This window comes from Ascaphus truei, chromosome 2 (genome assembly GCF_040206685.1).
Source record: "Ascaphus truei isolate aAscTru1 chromosome 2, aAscTru1.hap1, whole genome shotgun sequence".
Taxonomy (NCBI): Eukaryota; Metazoa; Chordata; class Amphibia; order Anura; family Ascaphidae; genus Ascaphus; species Ascaphus truei.
Window position 1 is genome coordinate 88,470,045 of NC_134484.1, and position 20,720 is coordinate 88,490,764.

The window sequence follows — 20,720 nt, forward strand, 5'->3', positions numbered from 1 at the left end:
ATTTTACCATGCTTGCCGCGAGGGATTAAGACCTTATTACAGAAAAGCACCACTGTCCTTTTCAAACTCTGCAAGAAGAAGCTGTCAGACCATGACGAGAAAAGGCACTAAGCACAATATTTTTTCTAGACAGTCAAGATCTGATTTGACATTAATGCTAAAAATGATATTTTACATTTAACACAAAAAAAATGAGGCACCATGAGGAAGATATAGGATGGATTATACTTAGTCAGTAGTCTTGGGGGAAATATATTGAAGTTTAAAAAAAATGCTTCTTAATTCAAAACATCATAACATAATGTCAAATATAGTCACATATGATATACATTAAGTTTTAGTTGAGTGATGGGATTATAGAACTCAGAAAACCATAGCTCTGTATTTCCAAAATGTTGATGCAAACCCATAATGTTCCCTTAAAAATGTTTAGGATGAATTCTGCTAAAAATCAGAAAACACAAGTTAATAATGCAAAACTCTCTGCCGAACCATTGCCACTTTAAAGACATTGCATAAACATAAGCAGGCATAAACATACTAAAGTATTCATTTATTGAAGCTATTCCTTCCCTCCATTAACCAAATCGAATGGTTATTATGTCCAATTTGATAGATTTATGAAGGCGAATATTAATACTGATGGAGTACTTTAGTTGTAAGAATACTCAAGTGAGGGAACCCAGGGTGAATCTCATACAGTAGTCATCTTTCCTTGTGACTTTTTTCTTTAATGTTCCTGTTACTTAGACACAAAAAATGAGATTGTTCTGTAGACTGTAAAGCAGGATCGCATTGTGCCTGAAAACTTCTATGTATAGTCCTTTTTTCTATATTTCAGACTTCTAACACTTACATTCTGCCAACTATATTTTTGGTGACAAAGAAAACTTCAATTATTGCATTGGAGCCAATGACGGGGTTTAGGGGAATTGGATTACACGCATCTTTATTTTTCATTAATCTGGGGAGTTGCCTGTGTTTTTTTTCAATTTAATATGAAATATAAGTAATATAATTAAAGTAGCACTTGTTTCTCTAATTGTATTATTTTTATCTGCTTTATGAGAGATGGATCATGTATGCAATCCTTTAATATGACATATCATCAAAAGATTCATATCAAGTAAAATCATATTAAAAGAGCATTACTTCTTTGAAACATTTCCCATATCCTGAAAATAATCATGTTGTAATGTAAGACAATGGGGAGTATGACTGTCCACGCTCATCTTCTACTTAGACAATCGAGATAAAAAACAACAACCTTATTTGGGCTATACAAAAAATGACAAATGGTTACCTCTAGAGGCCACTATTAATATTTTGTTAACAGCTCGTAAGAAATATTACTGTGGATTTGAGGGTACAACTATTCCATTTCATAATGATCCCCAGATTGGAGCTTTTTTAATTCCATATTCTTAAACCGGAACGAGCATCTGTATACATACCTGTATAGTGATATAGAGGTAATACTAGGAGACATATATAGAGATAATCATAATCCATTTTCAGGGAAAGGTTAAAATCCTCTTACACCACGAAAAGAGCAGTGCAATTTTAGGACGATAATGTAAACTTAAGGTCAACAGTAAAATGATATAATTTCTAACACGTATTATTTTATAATCTCAGTGTGGCTCACTGGATAGTCATCAATAAACCATTTCTCAAACTGTAAGGAAGTGACATTAGCTGGAAGTAGCAGATAACCTTGAAGCAGGCAATGGCATGTTGTCGCCCTTTCCTGTGATAGGGTAGCTGACCCTACAGAGTACATACTGACTTTTCAAAACAGGTATTACAATAATGAAACTTCTGCTTAAGGGTTAAGTCATAATAAGACAGCCCTAAACAGAAGCATATGAAATATATTACACAGATAGTTGAAGAGGTTATAGTAATTTAGCAGCAGTAACTCCAAATTAAATACATTTGGCAGATTAAAGCAGCAATCCAAGCAACCTTTTTTAAAAACGTTTTTGTTAATAGGATTGGAGCCGCGGGTCTCCGGAGTTGAACTCCCATTATATTTAGCTCCGGGGACCCCCTGCTTCCCGAGACACTGACCTCTGAAGGGTGTGCCTGGAGCCACTCCGGCTCACTAACTGCGATTCACATAATGGCCGCATTCTAAGCTCCTGCGTCCTGCGGGCCAATAGGAAGCCGTAATGTCATCTGGTGTGGATTCCTATTGGCAATGTGATGCGGGAGCTTTAAAAATCAGGAGATACCAGCACCCCCTTTGGAGGTCTGTATCTTAGGAAGCAGTGGCCCCTTGGAGCTGAAATGGGGTTCAGCGTTTTCGATGCTACATACTTTTTTTTAAAAAAATAGGTCGGTTTCATTGGTCCTTTAAAGCTCTACAAAGAAGCAGAAAGGGGAAAAAATACTTACTCTTTTTCTGAAGTTAGATGGGTCAAGAGTTTGTTTTGCTCTCTGATTGTTTCACCTAAATTTTCATTAGCCAGCCTTTAGAAATAAAACATACATGCATCCAATTAAGAACTGTTAGAATACATACTGATCAATATTGGCATTCAGAGGAAGCAACAAGTAGAGGGAAAGGGCTGAAATATTCATATATTGAACAAACAAATGTGGTAGTTTAACAAGTTCTCACACAATGTGACACTAATTGCTCCTGGTTGCAAATTGAAGCTAAAATGACCCCTATTTAGTAAGCTGTGAACAGTCTTCATTTGCATGGTGTTTCAATCTTTCTGAGCAGGGGGAGACTGCTTCATAGCAGGGTGAAAAGTGGCCATTGTATGAAAAAAGGCCACAGCTATAGATGCAGAACGACTCATTGGGTCGTATTAACCAAGTTGTGCTATTATGTAAGACACCTTTTAAACCAATTCAAGAAAATGGGCAAAATGGTGTCACCCGGGGCAAGTTATCTTCTGGAGTCGGAAGATGTCTTCTGGAATAGCATTGTTTAATAAATACTGGCCTTTATATCTTTAAACAAAAGCTTCTTCCAAGGTGCACAGGTATATTTTGACTTGTCAATGTCTGATAAAGGTAAAACCTACTCAAAATGTTTTAGAGATAACTGAGGGACATCAAAACTTTTCAAATGATATTCAACCAGTTTTTTAAATCCTTCCTGGAGACCATTCAACACAGACGTAAAAAATGAATTCCCATGAAACAAAATATGATTTTTTTTACAATTTCACAAACCAAATACAAACTACTTGTGTAGTGCTACTGCATGAAATTAAATGAGCATTTAGAGCTTTGTAAGATTAAAATATTAACATCTTTACATAAATAAAGTATTTTTGCTGGCTGCTGTTCCCTCTCCTTTAATTGAATAAGCCATGGAAGCATATCGTGATTTCCGATCTTTTTGAAAAAGAGAACTGGATAGAAAGAATATGGTTCTGAATATAAAACAAGTTCTAGTTAATGTTCTATGGTTTTACCAACAATTCTAACTTTAAAGCAAGTATTTAAAATACATATACTGCACTACCTTATTGAAAGCACACTAGGCACAGCCCTTTTCACACGCGGCCGCTCCTGCTGCCGCGTTGTGTGTGTCCCTCTGCAACGTGCCAGAAGGAGCAATAATGGCTGCTGCATCTGTACATGTACCATAATATAATAACAATAGGTAGAAAAGTTTAATGGCAGAACGTATCTCCAGAACATATTTGCTCTAAACCTACTTGCTTCTTAGGCTCAGCTCCACTTATTATGTCTGCATACCCCTCCTAACAAAAAAAGTCTCAGCAACATATAAATAACACATGTTTTAAGCTACATGTTATCCTGGACCCGTGCCTCTGCATTCCAGTGAAAATGTATTTTTCTTGCTTTGTTTTTGAAGTTTACATGTGTACTATCACTTTTAGTTGGATGTTACAGGCAAAATTACATCAGCATCTGCCACTACGTGGGCCAAAACAGAATGAAGAACAGTGAGTTAAACAGATTTCTATCTTTAGAAAAAATTGGAAATGTAGAAATACAGTTTTTTATATATTTTTCAAGATACTTCATAGGTTCTTATCTCTTTTAATGGACTAACTCAGGGGCGTGGAACTCCAGTCCTCATGGGCCACCCACAGGTCAGGTTTTCAGGATATCCCTGCTTCAGCACAGGTGGCACAATCAGTGGCTCAGTCGAAGACTGAAAACCTGACCTGTTGGTGGTCCTTGAGAATTGGAGTTGCCCACCCATTGGCATAACTGATGTGCCTGAATAAAGTGTTCCCCAAGAAAAGTGATACATATTAATTTTTTTATCAAGACAAAAGGGTCTATTCACTAAACTTTGATAAGTGACCAAAAGCTGGTTAAGTGCACTTTTCAAGCTATTTATAATATATAGCTAGTCACAAATCTTAGATAACTGCCAAATCGCTTGAAAACTGCTTTCTCGCAAGCGTTATCATTCTTGCCGTGCGTTAGCTGGAAAAAATGCCCAAATTCAAATTTTTTGCAGGCAACTGTATTTCACAAAGCTCCGAGATGCAAATTGCGGGTTAAACACTCACATTTTTTGTCGCTACCTAAAGTGTGGTGAGATCTGGATTGCGATTTGCATCAGACGGAGCTTCTTTTATTTTTGCTGCATAGGATGAAGCCCAGGATCTCCGGAGCAGACCCCCATTAATTTAGGCTCCAAAGACCCCCGGATACAATTCTAAATAATTAAAATAAAATTACAGCCCAGCTTCATTACCTTAGTGGTTAAATAGCAGGAACTGCTTTGTTGTTGGTAGAGGGGGTGGGTGACGTTTGTAGTTGCCCCAGAGTGCATGTTTAGGACTCCCAGGAGGGTTGCAGTAGGAGATAACCCCTTCATTACTTTACACAAGGAAGTGCAAACTGAGAGACGCGCTAACATTTTTCTGGGGGGGCGGGAACAGAGGCCCCTGCGCTCTTCCCCACAATATTTAAATAAGATGTTGGGGGAGCACGTGAAGCTTCTGTATATCTCTTACTTTGTCTCAAGCGGTTTCTGGCAACGCGTAGCCATGACAATGCGAAGTCAATTGACATCGCTGATGCCGGATAAAGGGGGGGGGGTGCGAGCAGGGTGGGAGAGCAGGCAGGGGATGCAAACAACAAAGAAGGCAATGAAGGGGCTAACCCCTCCCACAAGGCCTAAACACCCACACCTGGGCCACTACCCCCTTCACCCATCTCCTCAACCTCATACACCACACAGGAATGGTTAAAAGTGCTATTAGCCAAATATGGCTAATAGCAATTTTGCCCATTCTAATAATCATTACAGTGCAATATTGCACAATAAATTACTATAAATACAACACATTACTATAATACAAACATTACTATAAAACAAAACTCTAATCATTTAATCCATTGATTGTCACTGTGGTAATCTATGCCATGAACGGATCACAAATACAGCAGAGACTGCGACTATTCTAACACAAACCAGTAGCAATCACCAAAAAGACCCAGGTACATGCTGGATACATGCCTTAAACTTGCCTTAAACTAGACCCAGCATTTGTACATTGATTAATGGCCGCCTGACGAAGCACGCAGTGCGAAACGCGTAGAGGTCACGACAGGTCACTCTGCACATATTCTGTTAGGCTGAGACGGCGCTTGCAGGAAGTTCGTGCGGTGGTTACATCTCTGCGGTGGCGTGGTCCGGACCCTTGTACGCTTACCAGCGGGACCCGGTAGGCACTTCAGTGTAAGTTCCCGTCTCCCCCTTTCAGACTCAGGTAGTTGTTCAGCTTTATTATTAGCATATATCTGGGTCCATGTATCCTTTATTTTGAACATTCATGTCTTTTTATTTATTTATTTTTTGTAATACTGTGTTTAGATCTAGCCTAAGTACATACATTCTAATTTGTGTGTGTTATATTTACCCGGATCTAGTGTTTATGTGTACTGAGGTAGGGTTGGATCCCCTCAGTTATCTTTGGTTTTAATAAATATTTTGTACCTATTTTAATCCCTGGTGCGCATTGTGTGCATTCTTTTCTTGATTAATGGCCCATCAGATTAACAGCGGGGGTCCGTGGCAGTCCCATTCAAACTGAATGGGACTGCCAGGGACCCCTGCTGTATTAATCCTATGGGTCATTAGTCAATGCAGAAATGCCTTAAACTAGCCAGGTTACACCCAGCACATACCCAGAATGTAACCGGCTAGTTTAAGGCAAGCTTTAGAATACTCGTGGTCTCGTCTGTAGCAACATTGGCAATCAATGGCCTCCACTCTTCTACAGCTCACCCGCCCCACCCCCCACTGTAATGGGTAAATGGCCTTTTATTCATATCTGGATAGCAAGCCAGCATAAAGTAAATGGAAGTTGTACTTACCCCTGTCACGATGAAGGCCGCCCTTGTCCTCACCTTGGCCCTCCTCGTCCTCCATGGGCAGCAACATTACAATAAAAAAAAACAACTACTGGCCACTAACCCCATAATAACCGTAGTGGTTAGTAACCGCTATGGTAATTAAGGGGTTAACCCCCCTGCTACCCAACCGGGAGGCCTAACTATACTCCCTGGGGTAGCTACCCAAATCTCTCACCCTCCACCCCCATCCATACTGTACAAATGGGCAAAAGCTCTAGTAGCCAAATATGGCTAAATAGCACGTTTACCCATTTGTTTTCAAAATAAAATAAATACACAATAAAATTACATTGATATTACAGTATCATACATAACACAGTGCCAATAAGCCCATTGATTATCACTGTGGTAACCTATGCTCACAATGGCAATGAATGGGCAACCTAAAAAAAAAGAACAAACAGAAAACATACATTTAAATTAAAAAAATAAACATTTGCCAAAAAATGCATTGATTATCAATGTGTTTATATACACCCTGAAACGGGCATAGATAAACACATTGCTAGTCAATTTGCATCCTAAAAAAATACACAATTAAATAAAATCAATGTGTTTCTTACCTTTGCCGAGATGAACATTCACCTTCCTTATCCAACAGCGGCACCAATTCTTGCCCATCAACAGCAGCATGGTGCGAAGAAGTCCATGATCCTCAGTTATTTGAAGAGGAGGCCCTGGTGAATAGATTTCTTTCTTTTCTTCTTTGTTCTCTGACAGGTCCAGGAGCTTCTTGGGGTCAAATGAGACGTGAGTGACAGGTCTTATATAAGCCCAGTGACATCACATTTGACTGACAAATGGTACATCCACCAATCTGGATGTACCATGTGATAGATTTCATTTTGTTTTATGATGTGACATCATCTTAACGGTACGGAAGTTAGCCAATCAGGTAGCATATACTACCCTCTCTTTAAGACATTGTCACTTCAGCAACAACAAAAATGGAAGCCATCACATGGTACACACACCAATAGGATTAGAGGATGTACCATGTGATATCTTTCATTTTTTGGAGTGGTGACGTCATCAAATAGGGAGGGAGGCATTCTACATGGACTGGCCTCCCTCCCTTTTTTGATGTGATGTGACATCACTCCAAAAAAGGAAAGGCATCACATGGTACATCCACAATCCAATTGGTGGGTGTATCATGTGATGGCTTCCGTTTTTTGTTTTTTGCTGAAGTGACGTCATCTTAAAGGGAGGGAAGCATATGCTACCTGATTGTCTGGCTACCCTAATTTTTAAGATCATGTCACATAATTAAAAAAATGGAAGCCATCACATGGTACATCGACCAATCGGATTGGTGGATGGATTGGTCGATGTACCATTTGTCAGTCAAATGTTACGTCTCAGGCCTTATATAAGGCCTGTCACATCTCATTTGACCACAAGAAGCCGTAGCATAAACATCTCCTGGACCTGTGGAGAAAAACAGAAGAACTACTCACTAGGGCCCACTCTTCAAGCAAATGAGGATCATGGACTTCTTCGCAGCATGCTGCTGAGGATCATTGCATCGTGGGGCAAGAGTTGGTTCCATTGTTGGATGAGGAGGGTGAATGTTCATCCCGGCAAAGGTAAGAAACACCTTGATTGTATTTTATTTAATTGGGGGTGGGGATTTGGGGTAGCTACCCTGGGGAGGGGGGTTAACCCCATAATCACCATAGCGTTTACTAACCACTAAGGTAATTAATGGGTTAGTGGCCAGTAATTCTTTTTTTATTGTAATGTTGCTGAACATGGAGGTGTAACGCTTGCGCTCACCACGAACAAGGCGGGACACCGGTACTGAGGTGGGAAAGTATAGAACTGCGCACCCACAGCAGCGGAGGCACGCCTGGAAAGTGGATTGTCAACGTAGCCGGGTCTGGGTTGGAGAGAGTGGGTTTGTCCAGATACATGCCGAGGTTGTGGGGTGGAGCCAGCAGCGGAGTCCTTATCCGTTGTGCCGTGGTCAGGGGTTGGAGAAGTACGGGTAGTCAGAGGCAAGCCGGGGTCATTATCCAGAGAGGATCCAATAGTGAAGCCGGGTCGGTACTCGTGAGATCAACTCGAAGCAATAATAGAAAAAGCACAAGGCACAGCAAAGCAGGAATGCAGGAACACAAGGCTACAAGGGTTTATGCTCAGCAATGAGTGACTGATTATGCAGGGTTTTTATAGCAAGGCTGGAGCAATCAGTGCAAGAGGTGCAGCGGAGGCACGGCCCCTGCAAGAGCAGGGATTGGACAGAGGGTGCAGGAGACAGGTGAGCAATGTTAGTGCAATCAGGAATCTTGCCACGCAGCTGGGGAGTGGTGCCCAATCGTCGCACGCATGAGTGATGCGTGACGCGAGCGGGGGGCGGGACCAGGCTCTGTGGAGTTGACAGAAAGTCTCCGTGTGCGCACGCTCTGTAAGCGGCATGGAGGTGACAGGAGCATTAGGTAAGGAGGGAACACATCGCAGGGGACGTGTTCCCCGATTCCTTACAGGAGGATGAGGAGGCCGAAGAAGAGGGTGAGGGCAGCCTTCCTCCTGGCAGGGTTAAGTGCAACTTTAATTTACTTTATGCTGGCTAATGTTTTATTTTGAATGGGCAAATGCCCTATTATCCAGATATGGATAAAAGGCTTTTTGCCCTTTACAGTGTGTGTTGAGAGAGGAGGTGTTGAGGAAGGGGGGGGGGGGGTTGTTGGGTGGCAATTGCTTGCCAATGTGGCTATCACCGTTGAGGGCATATATTACAACAGTGACAATCAATGTATTAAATGGTTAGAGCTTTGTTTTATAGTAATATATATATTATATTATAGGCTAAAGCAGTAAAATTCAGGGCATTATTGAAAACCCTGCTCTCTGATTGGTTAAAATTCCTGTTATTATCCACAGTAATGCCCTGAATTTCAGCAGTTTGCAAAAATCAGTTTTCAATCTGTTTATTTCCAGCCAATCAGCTTTCAGAACAGCTGAGACAGGGCAGGGGACTGGTTTGAGTTAAGTAAAAGCTCTGAGACATGGCAGGGGATTGGTCAAAAAGTATCGGCCACGGTTTGACTCCTCCCCCTCCTGAGCTGACTGAGAGTTTCTGAGCAGATTCAGTTGAATTGGGGGGGGGGGGGGAAAGACTGCAAAGAAGTAAGTGTGCTGTGTATAGAGGTGCAGTGTTGTGTGTGTGGGGGGGGGGGGGGAGAGTGCAAAGTTTAGAAAGTGGCTGCATTTTTTATTGTGGCTGCAGCGTGTGTGTGTGTGTTGTGCTGTTGTATGTTTAGCAGCAGTTTGTGTGAGTGTAGAGCTGATGTGTGTGTTTGTGTGTATAGAGCTCCAGTGTGTGTGTGTGTGTCAGTATCAGTGTTTATGGGTGTAGCATGTGTGTGTAGCAGCAGTGTTTGTGCGTGTGTAGAGCTGCTGTGTGTGTAGAGGTGCTGTGTAGTGAGTGTAGGGGAGATGCTGTGTTGTGTGTCTAGAGCTCCAGTGTGTGTGTGTGTGTGTTGTGCTGTTGTATGTGTAGCAGCAGTTTGTGTGAGTGTAGAGCTGATGTGTGTGTGTGTGTGTGTGTGTGTGTGTGTGTGTGTGTGTGTGTGTGTGTGTGTAGAGCTCCAGTGTGTGTGTGTGTGTCAGTAGCAGTGTTTATGGGTGTAGCATGTGTGTGGACCAGCAGTGTTTGTGTGTGTGTAGAGCTGCTGTATGTGTAGAGCTGCTGCTGTGTGTGTAGAGGTGCAGTGTAGAGAGTGTAGAGGAGGTGCTGTGTTATGTGTCTAGAGCTCCAGTGTGTGTGTGTGTGTGTGTGTGTAGAGGCACTGTGTTGTGTGTGGTGTGCTGTTTTGTGTGTGTGTGTGTGTGTAGCAGCAGTTTGTGTGTGAGCTGCTGTGTGTGTGTGTGTACACAGAGGGGGCGGCAGTGTGTGGATATAGATATCTGCAGTGTAAGAGTATATAGAGGTGGTTTCATGTATTTACCATTTTATTTGAATAAAAAAATCTATTTAACTATTCAAAAGTGTCTATTATTTATGAAATAAGCCTACATTTAGCCTATAATAGTAATAAACCCCTCAGAACAGGGCATTACTGGCCAATAATGCGCTGGCTGGGTTAAAGTCCCTCGGCTTCGCCTCGGGCCTTCAACACTTCCAGCCAGGGCATTATTGGTCAGTAATGCCCTGTTCTTCAGGGATTATTACTTAAGTAATGTATTTTATTGTATTGCACTGTAATGGTTATTTTAAAGGGCAAAATCGCTATAAGCCATCTCTGGCTAATACTGTTGCGGCCGAGCTTATTCTAAAGCTTACCCGCAATTGTTCGGGGCTGTTTGCTTTAACAGCCGAACGTGGCCGCGCGCCAGCCGCATCTCGCGGCCGCGCGCCAGCCGCATCTCGCGGCCGCGCGCCAGCCGCATCTCCATTCAGCGCTAATGGCGTTGAACAATGAAAGCGCCGCAGGCGCCGAAACTTAAAAAAAAAAGCCTGCGTCTGCCCGCGTTTTAAAAATTCCTGCGGTGGCGGCCGATTTAGACTCAGGGCGGCCGCCACCGTAGCACTTTTACCCATTCCTGTGTCGTGTTGGTGGGTGAAGGGGTGGGTGAAGGGGGTAGTTGTGCCGGACTGTGTGTTTAGGCCTTGAAAGAGGGGCTAACCCCTTCATTATTTTAGCTATTGTAACCGCTAAGGTAATGAAGGGGTTAACTCCTACTGCAACCATCCCGGGAGACCTAAACACCCACCCTGGAGCAACAACAAGCTTCACCAGCCCCCTCTACCAACAGCAAAGCAGTTCCTGCTATTTAACCCCTTCATTACCTTAGAGATTAGCCACTAAGGTAATGAATGTGTTTTCATTTTAAGAACATACAGTAGTATTGAAGTAGAGGGTCTCCGTAGCTAAACCACATTCATTTCAGGTCCAGGGACCCCCTGCTTCCTGAGTTACAAGCCTCGGTATGGGATGCCGCTATCTCCTCCATTGTTTAAATGTCCCGTGACGGGACATTTACATGCACAGAAGATACCAGCACCCCATACCGGGTCCTGTAACTCGGGAAGCAGGGGGCCCCCGGTCCAGAAATTAATGCGGTTTAGCTCCGGAGACTCCTTGCTTCAAAACTATGTTATTAAAATTAAAACTTCATGATTGCCTGCAAGAGCTGTTCAGGGAGATGCAGCTTCTCTTTGTGCAGCCCTTACAGACTGCAGGAGTGAAATGGAATGTTAAGTTCATTTAGCTCGTTAAGTAAATACAAATTAGAGCGGGTTGGCATTTTTATTTTTACAAATGCAAAAAGAATAGCGATTTTTCATCGCGTTTCATCGTAGAAACATGCCAACCCGATCGGTAATGCAATGAATTTATTGAAGTTTAGTGAATAGGCCTCATAGGCCTTTAGGGGTGAATGAATATACCCATTGATCTGCTGTTTTACGGTTACAATAATCTGAAGCACTCATTAAAATATCCCCTTCTGCAACTTCTATTGACTTGACAGTTTAAGATATTTTAAAATGTATCCAAAAGTATAAACATGATGAGCACAAGCAAACAGCACACAATAAACATTAAATACTTCATCCATTACATGTTACTTTGCGGAAAGACAGTTGTAAAACAGTTCCTAGAAAATTTTAAATAATGACATTTTTATTAATAGGCTTCAAAATATTTAAAATCAAATGTTCCCCCAGAATATTACAAAAGGATTTCTAAACAAAATACGTGACAATAATGAAAAAGGAAACTACTGTAAATCCTTTATTAGGACTAAGAAAACTGATCTGCACACTTAATCATTCAAGTTTTATGGCTACAATCAATATTAGTTTTTTTGCCTAAGTGTAAAATTCAACAGTAATAGTGTATGACAGAGTAATAATTGTAAGATTCCACTTGCAATAGTTTTCAATATACCAAAAGACACGATTTCAGCTGCATTATATAATCTTTCATATGCGGGAGGCCTCTTGTCTCTACACAAAGCGTAATAAATTACCTTCTTGTTAATATTTTTAACACCAACACTGGCATTAATTATAAACCCAAAGGTGAGAAACAGCATAGATTAAATACATTTATTCTAAAGAAGGATATTTTTTTTAACAGGAGAATAATGTTAAATGCATATAAAATATAAAATCTTAGGTGATACTGTTTTAGGACATTTGCTACAGTTTGCAATTTTCCTCATTATTGTATACTAAAAAACAATTAAACATCAATTTTAGACTATATAAAATTTATTGGTTGTGTACCCACAGAATATAACCAATAGCTAATTTAAACCTTTAAAATGTACCTTATTAAGTGAAGAAAACATTCCTTAAAAAAAATAAAATAATATGTGGTACCAATGTAAGTGGTAACACATTTTTCAACAAAACGAACACAGAATTTTCAGTTGCACGTCATTATTTCCTTTTGCAGATGTGAAATGTACTTTTCTGCATTGAGCTTTTTAATAGACAGGTGTTTGAATAATGTGAAGGGAGAAAGGTGCATCTAGAAATATCACATCGGACGCTTGGAGGGCAAGAGTAGTAAAATACAAAGGTTAACGGGTCATTTGGTTTTGACGTATACAATTGTAAACGGTGCATTCGAAATAAGGGCCAGCTCTACAGAGAACCAGCAAAGTCGTTCTCAAAATCAGTAACGGACAATCCACACAGCGCATTATATGCAAAAACAACGGCCCTTAGTTATCTCATTAACATAGGCTTAACACAATGTTAAGTTAGCACAGCCTTGCGTTTAGGGGCGGATTAAAACAAATGGCACCCTTAAGCACATACTTGGTGCTGCCCCCCCCTTTCCAGCGCTGTCCCAGTGCCATGGCAACATGATGTAGTGAGACATCACGTTGCGGCCGCGCATGCACGTTTAGCATTTGCCAGCTGCTCATGCGCGAACCGGACACTCACGCGCATGCGTGATTGGTACTTGCCGGCAAGAACCAATCGCCCATGTGTGGGCAAGCACTAGTCACACATGCCGCCTCCAAATTCTGCGGCCCCTAAATTTTGCAGGCATAATGGGAAATTTGCCACTTTTTGCGCTAGCTTTATATGACTCACGTTACGCCTGCTTTACCTAAAGACCATCTAGACACTGAAATATAGGTTTTGCTTAACAGAAGAGTGTAACAGATCTCTTCTCAGCGTGTCCCCGTCACCTTGGTCCCTCCGGCTAGACTTTCCCTTTCGTTGCCTTCCCAATCACTGCTCCATTCCCACGCGGCGTGGTCGGCTCGCTCCCGTTCGCGGTCCGCACACATGCGCGCTCCTCTCACTGTACGCGCGCGTTAACGGTCCCTGGACTCACGCCCCTCGGCGTACCTCCGTATCCTTACCTGGTTCCTCCGCTCCTTCCCCCTCTCTTACCCTCCAGCCGAGCACCTCCTCCGCGATGCTTCCCCCACGCTCTGGTGCTCGTGACCGCGTTACAGAGGGCGCGCACCCGCTCCTTTTACCAATCCTCCCCAGGTACTGGCTCCACCCCCGGGAGCTTACAGGCCATTACCCTAGATTACCTCCCTGTCTCCTCCCCTACTCTCACACACCTATCCCAGCAAGCTCCCAGACAAACCCCTGCTCCACCCCTTCCTGCTATTTGTCCTCCCTCCTTTATAACCCCAGTCTGTCCTCTCTTTCCTTGCTCTGCATAGCTTTCCTGTAGGTCTTGTGTGTGCAGTGTCTATGCCCAGCTCCCTTGTCTATTTCAGCTCTGGTTCCTGTCCCTGCCCTTGTTTGGATTCCCTTGGTTTGAACTTGAACTCTGCTTTGGACTTTGACTACGCTGCTCTCTCCTATCCCTGGACTCTGGCTCTTGGACAATACCTTCCGACCTCTGGCGCCCCGGACTCAGCAAGTATACGTTAACCCTTACTCACCAGGCCCGGCAACGCAACTACCACACTCCGGGCACGCCCTCACTGCTGTGGGTGCATGTTATACCCATACCCACCTGGGGACTGGCCAGGTCTGCGGGCATACAGGCGTTACAAAGATTATGGACAGTATCCAATCTGGCTTCCTTTCTATACGTTGCATATTCTATTAGCATATCTCCCAGGTATTTCAGGTGTGTTTGTTTTTGCGCACAAGGAACATTGAACTGGCAACCAGGAAGTGGAACTGGTCTGCTTTAAAAAGGAAGCCAGGAGAGTGCTCACAAGCAGAGCCGTCTTGAAACTTAGTGGGGCTCGTGCTGGGGGAGAGCGTGGGGCTTCTTACCTGCTCCGGCAACTCCTGCTGCTGGTCTTAGTGTCAAATAACGTTGGGACGCCACGGTGTGATATGACATCACATTGTCATGACAACGACACGCCGCAGCATCATAGGACGTCACGGTAAAGCGAAGCCACTACGTCATGTTGTCGTGATGTCGCAGAGATGCCAGATAAAAGGTAAGAGGCACTTAGAGAGGCCCCGCCCTCTCTCCTGGCAATCAGTTTAACTGGGGAAGAGGTTTGGGGAAGAGCACGGGTCCTCTGTAAGCACAGCACTCGGTGCAATGGCACCGACGGCACCACCTGATACCACCAGGTACTGGTGTGAGCAGAACAGCTCAAAAGTTTTCTGTGACAGTGGAGCTTTCCAGCAACTGTTTCTTTTCTTTAAATCTAGAGCTGCCGCCCTGAATAGCTGAGGATGTGAGTCCTGATACAGTTGGGTTTAACAGTATACCCTTCCTCACAAGAGGGTCTTAGGCTTTGTTAGTGTAGGTCTTATGGAAATACTTTTAGGAGCTATGGGGAGTGAGTCATTTAAATATGCAAAGTATATTTCCCAGGTGTGCCCCTTTTTGAACACAGGTGTCTCTCCACATGTTATTTAGAGGGAGCTTTCAGGGGATATACATAGTGCGTGGGACTCTATTAAGATAGGTCTAGGTCTCCGTCTCTCTCATAATTAGCATGAATGTCCTTTATAATAACACAAGGTTCTGTTACAACTGAAAACAGTACTTAACACTGCGTTAGTGAGGTTTGAAGATACCGTTAGCACTTAAGTTAACTCCTTACGTTAATGCCTCATTAAGTCAAGAACGTAACTTTGTGGATCTGAGCCTAAGAGTGGTTACACTTATAAGTATTTGTAATCAGTATTTGGTACATAATTGAATGCCTATATTGGTTGTAAACACAATTCAATTATTTTCAATTTGTTATTACTGTACTATGATTCTTATAATGGACAAATCAAAATGTTAGGACCTGAACCAAAAAACCTAAAGTTAAATGATTCAAATTACTTATTTTTTTTTGTCTGTCAATAAGGAGAGTACAGATTAGGTTGACACTCATCACTTAAGAGCCAGAGGATATGGTTGTGGTGGACTCCTTACAGATTTATATGGCTATTTAAAAAGGGCTTGAGGTCCAAAGTGATCCCCTTAAAGGTGAACCATAGAACCCACACATTCTGAAATTTGAGGCTAGTGTTTTGCAACATACAGTAGATGTTAACTTTCCCATTAGCATTATTTCCCAAATGTTTCTTTTGATCTGTGTCCCTCCATCAATCTGAAGAGTGATCCTGTGAGATTGCATGCAGTCTGTGTGGGATGTAGTGCCACCTATGCAAGACATTTACATTTGTCTCTTTTATAGCCGAACATATGGAGGACTTGGATATTCTTAAAAAAATGTCTCCCCGGGCATCCCTAGTTAATTCCAAACCAAGATCTTTTTTCCATTGCTGCATGAACTTTTTTCTTCTATGTTTCCTATTGAAAGTTTTTAACAGTGTGATCCAAGAAGGATCAAAAAAGGGTCCCCAAAATGCACAGCACACAATGCCGGAAAATAATGAACTGGACAACAATGATCCGACAGGAAAGATTACCTGTATAGTGGGCTGCATAGGGAATTAATAACCCTCATAATACCAATAGGTCCAAAGAAAATAATAAAGTTTTATTAGTATAAATACTCATTAAAAACACACACATATATCATTCAAACCTATTAAAATACTCCATTCAGAGGTGGCTGGTCTAGTCAGTTATATCTCAGTATACTATCTATATTGATAGGAATTCAGCTGACTCTTATACATCCATGTCAGTAGTTAAAACTGAAACAATGTTACGATCCTATCTAGAGTATCCAATAAAGTGGACCGATTAATATCAGAATCTATTCATTTCAGGCTTATTTACATAGCAAAGTCTGACACTGAAGAATATACCGTGTCAGTAGTGCAGTTAGAATGACCGCTTAATCACACTGGATCCTGTGTCAATACACGTGAATTAATTCCTTCATCACTTAATGCAATCATAAGTCGCTGTTAACAATCCCCATATAGATCGTAATATAAGGATTATGGTCACTGAAACAACCTACGTTGTATATCATGCATAAGGTATACACTGGGGCATAGAGAAAGTACAACAAAGCCCAAGTATGTTGCGTGATCTCGGCGGATCATAAACCGAGTCTGTGTCAAGACCCAGCAGTGAATACAAGCCTGTCTCTCTCGATATGGAGGATCACTAGATGTTGCCACCTCTGATGACGTCAGCGAGTGACGTCTATTCCCGACGACCGTTTCACGTAAGGCTACCCTTCTTCAGGGGTAGAGACAGGCTTGTATTCACTGCTGGGTCTTGACACAGACTCGGTTTATGATCCGCCGAGATCACGCAACATACTTGGGCTTTGTTGTACTTTCTCTATGCCCCAGTGTATACCTTATGCATGATATACAACGTAGGCTGTATAGGGATCCAGTGTGATTAAGCGGTCATTCTAACTGCACTACTGACACGGGATATTCTTCAGTGTCAGACTTTGCTATGTAAACAAGCCTGAAATGAATAGATTCTGACATTAATCAGTCCACTTTATTGGATACTCTAGATAGGATCGTAACATTGTTTCAGTTTTAACTACTGACATGGATGTATAAGAGTCAGCTGAATTCCTATCAATATAGATAGTATACTGAGATATAACTGACTAGACCAGCCACCTCTGAATGGAGTATTTTAAAAGGTTTGAATGATATATGTGTGTGTTTTTAATGAGTATTTATACTAATAAAACTTTATTATTTTCTTTGGACCTATTGGTATTATGAGGGTTATTAATTCCCTATACAGCCCACTATACAGGTAATCTTTCCTGTCGGATCATTGTTGTCCAGTTCATTATTTTCCGGCATTGTGTGCTGTGCATTTTGGGGACCCTTTTTTGATCCTTCTTGGATCACACTGTTAAAAATATGTCTATTTGTCCCTTATGAGCACCTGCCTATTTTTGTAACAATTGTGTATTAATAGGTGAGCAGTCTCATCCCCTTTAAAGTGTTCCTATTGAAAGTTATAATAAAGTGTTTCAAAAACAGTTTTAATAATCTACCCGTATTTTGAAAAACATCTAAATTGTAAGTATTCGAAAAAAAAATTAATAGGAAGTCCATAGTTTTCATGTAGGTCCTGGAAGTACCAAAAGTGTGAGTCCTTATAGAGGTCCCTGAATCTCACCCTAATTCCCTCCTGCCTGCATAGGAGAAATTAACATTATAATGGAGTTAGTGGGGAAGAAACTGATGAGAAGTCCCCTTGCTTGTGGGTTGTCCAAAACTCCTAACAAGTGGGAGATGACTGGATGGGAATGATGTTTGGAATATCTGAGATCCAGAGCAGGGTAGACATGTCAGTTACATGCGCATTACTTTTCTCGATGTCTACCCATGCTTTCTGGGCTTCCTTTAGTGATCAATATATCAAATGGATAAGGCTCGCTGCTCTGTAGTACAGTATCTCCATATATCGAATAGGGTCAAGCTGCCCTCTAGTGATGAAAAGCACATCAATGCTAGTTTAATTCTTGATTTTCTATTGCCCCACACAAACCTAGACACACTCCTTTGTAAATCACAAAATGTCTGATACAGGTATTACCTGGAAAAGGAACAGGATTGTCTGGAGAATGTTCATTTTTTACCAACGTGATCTTGCCCAGCCATGAGATTGCTACATTATGAGGTCCTCTTGATTGATCTTTTTCAATTAATGGAGGATAATTATGGTCATATAAGTTTTAATACTGTTTTGTAATGTAGACTCCCATATACTTTAGACTGCACATTGTCTTTTAATTCTAGGCAAATGTTTTTAGAGCTTGACGATTTCATAGATATTTAAAGTGCAAAAATTAGGCAAATTTCAGCTGCAAACCTCTGCATTAATTCTGCACATCTCCCGTGACCTGGTTTACTTCCACTCTGTTTCCAAACACTCTAACATGCCCTTTCCTCTCTATGATCATCACCTTCTAACCTTTAACCTCACTTAATCATACACACCATCAACAACATCTACTTCTGCATGCACATACAGAAACCTACATACCCTAGACCAACGGTCTGCAACCTTTCAAGGAAGAGGGGTCTTTAAAAAAAATGAAAGAATACAGTAATGTGACCAAAATATTTTGAGAGCTTCATCACATGCATGAATATGATTACACCCCCACAAACACATCCATGATATCTATATATACTGTACACTCCACCCTTGGGTAAAAAAAATAAAAAAAAAATAAAGAAGAAGCAAAATACATAAAAATATGCTTGGTCTTGTGTATTTATTTACTTCCCCTTCTCTCTTTCTCCCCCCCCCCCCCATTCCTCCTCTCACCCTCTAATTCAATCCTCCTATCTCTCACTGAATTCCTTCTCCCTCTCAACCACCCATCTCTCACTCAATCCCCGTCTATCTCATTCAATCCCCCTTCCCTCTCACTTTGTCCCCCAAAACACTCATTTTTCTCCCCTCCCCCCACACACTCAATTCTTCCTCCCTACTCACTCAATTCCCCCTCTCTCCTACCCACACGATTCCCTACTTACATACACACACAAAATTTCCCACCTACACAAAATCCCCCCCCCCACACAACTTCCCACTTACATACACACACACACACACACACACACACACACACACACACACACACACACACACACACACAATTCCCCACTTACATACACACACAGACACTGCTTCTCCCTCACACGCTGCTTCTCCCTCTCAGTCTGCAAGGATCAGCATGAGGCAGCACAGATTTTGCCGCTAGACTGGTTACACTGACGACCACAGGTCCACACCCAGCCTCCGTAGTCACATGATGACATGAGGAGGCCGAACTTTAAAGCAGGCACCCGGAAGCTCTTTTCATGCAGAGATGCATAGCAGAGAGTATAAGTGCCAGCTGTCTGAGCTGAGCCGTCAGTAGTGGCTGAAAAAGCTGCATGTTGCTGATTCCTGCCCTAGTCCCACTGCAATTTTCAACATCTCAACAACCTCTCCTCTCTCCCATCTCCACTCTTTCCTGTCCCAACATAGCAAACTGTTTATATAACAGCATACTCTCATCAGCCTTAGAAAAGGCTACTCCCACCACCACACGTCGCCCCTGACAATACAAACCACAACCGAGGCACACATCATTCACCCGCTACCTCCAAAAATGCTCACGCACTGCTGAACGTTCCTTGAGGAAATACTGCTCAAAAGCATACTTCCTCAACTATAAATGTATACTCTCCTCCTACAACACTGCCTTCTCCCTTGCTAAGAAAACCTACTTCTCTTCACTCATACAGTACAAACTTTGTCCTCCAACTCTCAATGCTTATTTACCACCTTTAACTACCTTCTCTGACCAACTACACCTACACTCCCCCTCCACCCTCGCGACCCAGAGACTCCACCTACTTCACAGACAAGATTAAGTCTATCAGATATTACATCTCTTCATGTAAAGCTCCACACGCAACAACAATTTTCCCTCGCACACCTAAATCCACTCTCGGCTAATTTTGCACTGTGACTGACTGTAGGAGGACGTGCGCAGAGGTATGCAATGGAGACTTTTTAAGGTGAAATTATGGACGATGAACTGTTCCTGGTAACCGGTTGTTATCTCTTTGGACTGTCTACGTGATCCAGGACGGTGCTTGCCTCGTGGTGGTGATTATTATCACAAATTGCGTGTTTTTATACTTACCTTGTGAGTGTTTTTAATCCCTCTCCTTTTCCCTATGTGTTATTAAATGTACAATATTACGCTATGGGGCATGCGCTCTGTTTTCTTTTTTTTTTTTCTATAGAACCCCCATTGGAAGTGGTTTTTCCATCTGAGAGCAGCCTTGGACCCCTGGACTTTGTACTTTTGGTTTTGATCTATCCATCAGGACTCTATTTAGGGTTTGGACTTTCTTTTCACATGTATTTTTGGATCTAATATATTGATTTTTCTTATACATTATTATTTGTATTACATGTAATTTGAGGTTATTCCAGTTTGTTTTACACTGTTCACAATATTATAATATTTTATGATACACTATC

At 41.9% G+C, this 20,720-nt stretch overlaps 1 protein-coding gene across 4 annotated transcripts in view; it reads right to left on the reverse strand.

Moving 5' to 3' along the window:
- LOC142482964 (uncharacterized) overlaps positions 1–20,720 on the reverse strand; it is a 760,779-nt gene that overhangs the window by 74,320 nt on the left and 665,739 nt on the right. For all 4 annotated transcript variants that reach the window (XM_075583088.1, XM_075583087.1, XM_075583086.1 and 1 more), the window contains one exon: positions 2,401–2,475. In XM_075583088.1, coding sequence (XP_075439203.1) covers positions 2,401–2,475 — 75 coding nt within the window. The remainder of the gene's footprint in view (positions 1–2,400; positions 2,476–20,720) is intronic.